Source organism: Miscanthus floridulus, chromosome 16 (assembly GCF_019320115.1).
Source record: "Miscanthus floridulus cultivar M001 chromosome 16, ASM1932011v1, whole genome shotgun sequence".
NCBI lineage: Eukaryota > Viridiplantae > Streptophyta > Magnoliopsida > Poales > Poaceae > Miscanthus > Miscanthus floridulus.
In genome coordinates, this window is record NC_089595.1 from 38,465,388 (window position 1) to 38,472,379 (window position 6,992).

Genomic DNA, 6,992 nt, shown 5'->3' on the forward strand with positions numbered 1-6,992 from the left:
AGGTGTTTAGACATTTCTTTCCTTCGGTGAGGTCGTTGAACTTGTTCTTCCATGGTGGGGTTCTCCACAGCAGCATGTTCTGTTAAAACAAGCACGTTCATTAGTTTTGGAGTAATGATCTGTTAAAACAAGCACAATCATGCAACTTACAGACGGCATATTCTATTCAAAAGATTGTGCTAACAAGCACTTGTAGTACGTACCAGCATGGTTCTGTAAATAATCAAAATCAACAACTCCATATTCTGATCCAATTCAACAACTCCAATTGTAGTTCATATCAAACCCTGTCTAATAGGCACGGAGTACTTTTGCATGGCTGCTGTGAATATCATAAAAGAAAAGACCATTACTATTGTTATTATGATCCTCCATCGGAGGCATGTGGAGATCGAACGCAGCGGCGTCGTGCTCGTCGAGGTCGAACGCAGCGACGTCGTTGTCATCTTGAGGCTCGTCGAGATGAAACGCAGCGTTGTCGTCGCCATCTTTAGCATCGGGCTCGTTCAGATCGAACCCAGTCTACAAATCAGCCATGCTAAGCTAAAGATATGGCTCAGTACTACTAAAACAAAGTGGCATGAAGAATAGATGTGGCGTGATGAACTGAAGGATTGCAGCGCTTTATTAAGCTGTCTGCGGGTATCCCAAACGTCGCATGCACGAGCGCTAGGCCAAAAAAATGAAAAATTGAATGGCACGAGCGCCCAAACTTGATGGTGCCGCGCCAAAACTGGAAGCAAACGCGCGCCCAGGCGCGAGCGCGCACGGTGGCGTTCCGCACAGTAGCATGCAAAATCGCCATGCAAAATAGCGAAATCCAAAAATATGTGCACCCACCAGAAATCAAACCTGGGATCTTGGGGCACTAACGGCACTGCGCTAGCCACTCCAACTCTGATTCGTTCTCGTATACAATGCACCCGCAAGCGTATTTAATAGGGGTATACAATACCCTCTAATTAATGATTCCTTGGTAATCACACTCATGTCCTAAACGACTTCCAATTACGATACGGAGGGAGTAGTTTACTGAGGTAGGAACTGGACTGTAGAGTAGAGGTTGTTTGTCTAGGTGACATGAAGGTCCATACGAAATGAATTTACAGTTTCTTCATTCATGGTGAGTGCCCTAAGATTGGTATTCATTACTAGCTTTGCAGAAACAGTTCACTTAATGCTCTGAACCAACAAAGAAAGCCATTAAGAATACAATCCAAGAACTGCATGAATAAGAGCAAGAATTTACATGCCAAGTGCAGTATGAATCAAATTTTCCTCATACACTTTGTTGGCCACTGATTAAAAGAAAAAAGAAAAAAACACTAGTCGCATGATTGATCACATTGCAAAAACAAAAACAAGAAAAAGAAAAGGGACGAGAACTCGCAAGAACACATGAAAACGCAGTCTTATTGCTAATTACTCCTCCAAAGTTCTCGTCGTCTTGTTGGCATTTCCAATCAATGGAGCTTGCTGATCGGTCGTCACCAGTCACCACCTCCTCTGCAAGAACGCCAGCCGGTCGTTCTCGACGCCGGCAACCTCCAACGAGCGGTCCATGCGGCCAACGACGGCCGTCCTGAAGCTGAACGCCTCCTGCGCGCGGGCGCCGCACCCGCGCTGCATGCCCACGACGCCGCTCAGGCTAGCGCGGGACGACTCCACGACGACCAACTCGCTGAGCGGCACCCGCTTCCGCGCTCCGCCGCCGCCGCAGCAGGCGAGCTCGGGCCGCTGCTTCGGCGTGCTCTGGGACCGCACCTTGGCCTCCGACGCCTGCGTGCTCGACATGTAGTTCGGGCAGCCGTGGAGCGACGGCGAGTAGTAGCCCGCGACGGACTTGGTCGGGGTGGCCGGCGCGTGCGCCTGCAGCTGCAGGTACCGCGGCGTGCTCTGCGCCGTGGCCGGGCGGGCCTTCTCCAGCGCGCACCAGTCGTAGTCCGGGAACTGGCGCGAGGTCGGCACGGCGATGCGCGGCGGGCCCCCGCCGGCGGACAGGTAGCACGGCAGCGGTGAGGACGACGCGGGGTTGGCGGCGCACCACTCCTCGCCGCCGCTGCTGCCGCCGCCGGCGTCGAGCAGCGGGGAGCTGGCGCGGCGCGATGACGACGAGCGCGACTTGGGGCGGCCCGGGTCCACCTCCACGATCTTGGGGCTCCGGTCGTAGCCGTACGACGAGGACTCGACGCTCGTCGACAGCCGCCGGCTGCTGTACGCCGCCACGCCGCCGTGCTCGCTCCGCGTGTCGTCCGCGTACCGCTCTTGCTGCCCGCCGGACGGACGGACGTCAAGAAACAGCGAGGATATAAGTATACGAGAGTGAGCATGAATGAACGAGTAGCCAAAGGCGTGTCAGTACCAGCGAGTAGCGCGGGCGGACGGGCGGCGGGTGGTGGAGGTGCGGGAGTGCGGCGGCGACGCCGGCGCGTCTGGCGCGCACGGCGGCCTGCGCGCGGACGAGCGCCTGCATGCTCTGCAGCGTGGCGGCCGCCTGCCTGCGCACGAGGTAGCCGCGCACCAGCGCCTGCAGCTTCACGAGCGCCTTGAGCGCGCGCAACGCCTTCTTCGCCTGCGTGCGTAGAAACGATGCGGTTACTTACAGCAAGAACCAACAGTGGTACGAAACAGAGCAGAGCAGCCGCTCCGTACGAATGCACGAACATGTCGAGGCAGGGCAGCGACACAACACTTGTTGGATTCCATTCGATCACAGGGTGTGGATAAGGAGAGAGAAAAAAAAGTTCCTGCGGATCGATCCTTACCAAGAATCCCCGGAACGCCGTCTGGATCCTGACGGCGGCGGCGGAGCGTCCTCCAGCGGCGGCGAGGACGCCGGGCGGCGGCGCGCGCCCCTTCCTGGTGAGTCGCACGACGGCGACGGCCGCCTGCGCCGCGGCCACCGCCGCGTCGGCCGCGGCGGCGGTGGCGGCGGCCACGGCGATGGAGTGCTTGCTCTGCTCCCGCTCCCGGTCCGTCTCGGCGCACGCGGCGGACCTGAGCCACGCGGCCTCCGCGGCGCGCGCGATCGCCGCGTTGCCCGCGCCGGCCGAGACGACGGCCGCGGCCGCCGCCTCCGCCGAGTCCCGCGACGACTTGCCGAAGCTCCAGCGCTTGGCGCTGGCCGGCGGAGGCGGAGGCTGGTCCTGCTGGTGCTGGCGCCTCTGGTGGTCTTTGGTGGTGGTCTGCTCCTTCTTACCCAGGATGCTGCGGAACCAGCACGCCGCCTTGCCCATAGCCGGACGGACCTGGCAGCTGGTGGCCTGGCCGGGCGAGAGGATAGGTGACACGGCGGTTAGAGTGAGTTAGATAGAGGCGGTGAGTTTTTGAATAAGAGAGGGAAGCCGGGGGAGTGGCCGCGGGGTGGAAATAAAAAGGAGAAGAGACCGAGATGAGGTGAGCGGCCGGACCATTAGCGGACAAAGTGAAGCATGGGCCCCCCTCTCTCTCTCTCTCTCTCATCGCCATTAAATTAATGAAACGGAAACGGATGCATCTCAATCAAAAAGATTACAGTTTGGGAGTAGTAGCGTGAAGAGCGAGAGACGAGGGGGAGGGGGAGAGATTTGTTTGGGGACTCGAGGTTCGAAAAGGGACAGCGTCAGCCCAAAAAGACGCAAACGAGAAAGGGCCGGGGTGCGAGAAAGAAGAGGAGGACGATCAGTTTGGGAGCAACAGGTGTAGACCGCATTTTTGGAAACAAGAAGACCAGCATGCATGACCGAGACACGGGAAGGGGCCGGCCGGGGTGATGATCTCTGCGCAATACCAAAATGACTCCTTTACCCTCGCATAGAAAGAGAGAGGGAGAGGTGAACGAAGAAGAAGAAGAAGAAAAAATCGCAGCTTTAGAGAATCTCTCGCATTATCCTGTTTCAGAGGTTCACAGTGGGAGTACGTGGTGTGTTGGTGCCCTGCCCCCGGCAGAGCCCAAGTTGGTGGAGCCAGGGCAGCGGACGAGACGGGATCGATGCGGCCATCGATGAGCCCAAGTCTACGCGAGCATGATCCTGGTGATGTACAGTACGCACCGATCCATGCAAGTGTAGTAGAATGCAAAAGACATAGGGACGGATAAGGAGAGGAGGAAGAGCTAGGCAGCTAGTGAGCGGTGAGTGACCACCTCGGGATGGAGACGAAGGAACTCGCCGGCGGCTAGCTGAGCCTGCAACGGGGGGGCGGAGCCGGTTCGGCGGGACACGGACACGATATCGGAATCAATCTGGCAGGGCGGGGGATCGATCGATCAGCTTTCGATCTCTCCACCTCACTCACCGGACGCTGCTGGGCTTTTCGAGCTTGCTGCTGCATGCGACGGGTACGACGACGATCGACGAGACCACCGGCCTACCTGCATGCCATCCACACTCCCGTGAGCGGCGCGGCGCGGCGCGTTGACCGGCCTGTAGGCTGCAGCAGCCACGCACTACCACTCCACCATCTCCATGCATGCATTCACGATCGGATCGGATCGGAACCGAATCCGAGCTACCTAAGCAGTAGCTGTAGCTGGGCACAGCGGAAAAAGGCTACGCTGCTACACAGGCAACGGCAAAGCAAGACGGAGGAGGATCTGGTAGGTCTTCACCTCGCACGGACGCCTCCTCACGTACGGTCGGAGACGATGCCAACTTGCCAAGCTAGCTGAAGTGCTGTACTACGCTTGCAGCCAGTGAGCACGAGCAGTGCACAGCATGCATGGCAGATGCAGATGCAGATGCAGATGCAGATGCACAGCTGGAGCCAAGGCTACTAGTAGGCGCATGCATAGGCTTGCAATTGAATCGCGGAAAGGCAACACCGAACGAAAAACTCAAGCTCATTAGCTCGATCGGTTGGTGGCTGGCTCAACTCGGCTCGGCTCGTCTCGTTACGATAACGAGTCGAGCCGAGCTAAGATTTTAGCTTATTAGCTATAACGAGCCAACTCGAGCCAGCTCGCGAGTTAAACGAGCCAAATTTTTAGAAAAAAAGTATCAAAACTTATATTAGTTTTTGTATTACTTTATGTCTTGCACTTTACAATTGGCTGGTAACTGGTCTAGACCCTATGAATTGATTGGTAACTAGTCTAGATGCATTTCTTTTATATTATTATTATTTTTAAACTTTAGATAAATGCAAATATTATATTTTATGTATTTTTTATACATGGCTCGTGAGCTTAACGAGCCAGCTCGAGCTTTTAACGAGCCGAGCCGAGCTGGCTTTCTAGCTCGTTAGGATAACGAGCCGAGCCGAGCTATCTCGTTATCTTAACGAGCCAGAACGAGCGAGTTACCTCCTTATCCAGCCTTAACCCCGAGGAGAGGATGGGTGGCGTAGAAAAAAAGGCATGCAATGCATTGTTGCCAGCCACTACTGCCCTGCATCTTCTGCATGCAGACGATGCAGGGGGGCGCTTTGCGTTGGAGCAAGCTGACAGTTTTCCATGATCAGATCAGCGATGATCATGCCTGGCCGGAGCCGGAGCCGGAGCAAGCAAAACCAGCCTGCATTTTCCAGTTTTGCACTGTGGTCTGCGTGGCAACGCATGGTGCATGATGGTGTATGGGCCTGCAGGCACACTGCACGTGCGCGGCCCGCCCAGCGCCCGGGTTCGGTCGTACCAGCGCGCATGTGGGCGCTGAAGCATCAAGCATGCATCATGGTACCTTTTGCAATCAGCATGCCGGCCGCCCGGGGAGGGATCGGACGGAGGGGTTTAACTCGCTCGATTGATTGCATGGCATCATGGCGCGGTGGGGATGGAGTTAGGGTTTTTGTCCCGCATTTGAATTTGAATCCTACTTGTGCTACCATAATCTTAATGCTCAACGAGGTACGTACGTATGTACGTCTACATGATGCTGTACCAAGCACCATGCATGATTACATTTCACCACGTATGCTAGTACACTTGCCGTTCGAACTCCGGTGCAATTAAAGCAAGCAGTACCCTACCTGTATGAGCCCTTTTGATCAACGGATTCGCTAAAGCGCACTCAACTGATTTACCTTTACCGTATGGATTGACAGAGGACGCGCCTACCATCCAATAATAAAAAAAAATATCAACAATTCCTTTTTGGCTGTCAACAATAAGTTTGACTAAGAACAGATGTAAAGATAGTAAACCGTCCATTACAAATCTTATCTCGTTCTGGATTGTCTGGTACTATATATCTAGACATAATGTATATCTAGGTGCATAACAAATGACTAACGATTTGAAACAGAGGAAGTATACGTGTATTTTAAAAAATACTAGGCAAATCGCTGAGATTCATAAATACTTCTTTTAAATAAAAAAAATGAAATTAGTACACACAAAAAATATAATTTGCCTGATCGAGATCTACAACTTTGATTTTGGTAATTTCTTCATCTGAGTTCATTTGAACAATTCGAAAATTATAAAACTCAAAATACGAGAACTTCAAACAGAATTTTGGTACTGTAAATGATTTCAAATGATACAGTCATCAACTACAAAGATCTACGACTTCATTTTTGGTCATTTCTCCATATGAGTTTGTTCAAACAATTCAAAATTCAAAATATGAGAACTTCAATAGATAGATTATATTTTAAATAAAATAATATATAAATTTCTTAAATTCATAACTAATTTATTTAAATATATATTATATATTTTTTTTAAAATATTGGTACCAATTTATATTTTTTTATTTAAAAAGAATTATTTATAAATTTTGGAGATTTGTTTACCTACCATATTATTAATTTTATAAATATATATATATATATACTTGAGACCACCTTTGAAACCAGCCAAGGGCTAAAATTTTCTGGTTTTGATAGTTGAAGAGCTAACCTATACTCTTCAACAACAACAACAAAAAATCGAGGCTTAAAAATGGACTTTTTCCTGATTTTAACGTTGAGTAGTGCCCATATCTGGGTGAATGGACCATATGTCGTGGGCCGGGCAGTGCCGTTGACGATGTTTGGCTCCCCGTGGCATCTCGAGCCCACCCACTGGCCCTGTC

General features: G+C 52.3%; 1 protein-coding gene across 2 annotated transcripts; it reads right to left on the reverse strand.

Moving 5' to 3' along the window:
• Positions 1 to 1,219: 1,219 nt before the first annotated feature.
• On the reverse strand, positions 1,220 to 4,708 carry LOC136514087 (protein IQ-domain 26-like). Of its 2 annotated transcripts, XM_066508071.1 has the most exons (4): positions 4,589 to 4,708; positions 2,766 to 3,263; positions 2,363 to 2,572; positions 1,220 to 2,268 (listed from the first exon to the last, which is right to left on the reverse strand). In XM_066508071.1, the coding sequence occupies exons 2-4, from the start codon at positions 3,234 to 3,236 to the stop codon at positions 1,495 to 1,497; spliced, it is 1,455 nt and encodes a 484-aa protein (XP_066364168.1). In that variant the 5' UTR covers positions 3,237 to 3,263; positions 4,589 to 4,708; the 3' UTR covers positions 1,220 to 1,494. The 2 variants fall into 2 exon arrangements, with proteins under 2 accessions (XP_066364168.1, XP_066364167.1); XM_066508070.1 differs by lacking the exon at positions 4,589 to 4,708 and having other exon boundaries at positions 2,766 to 3,312.
• Positions 4,709 to 6,992: the final 2,284 nt, after the last annotated feature.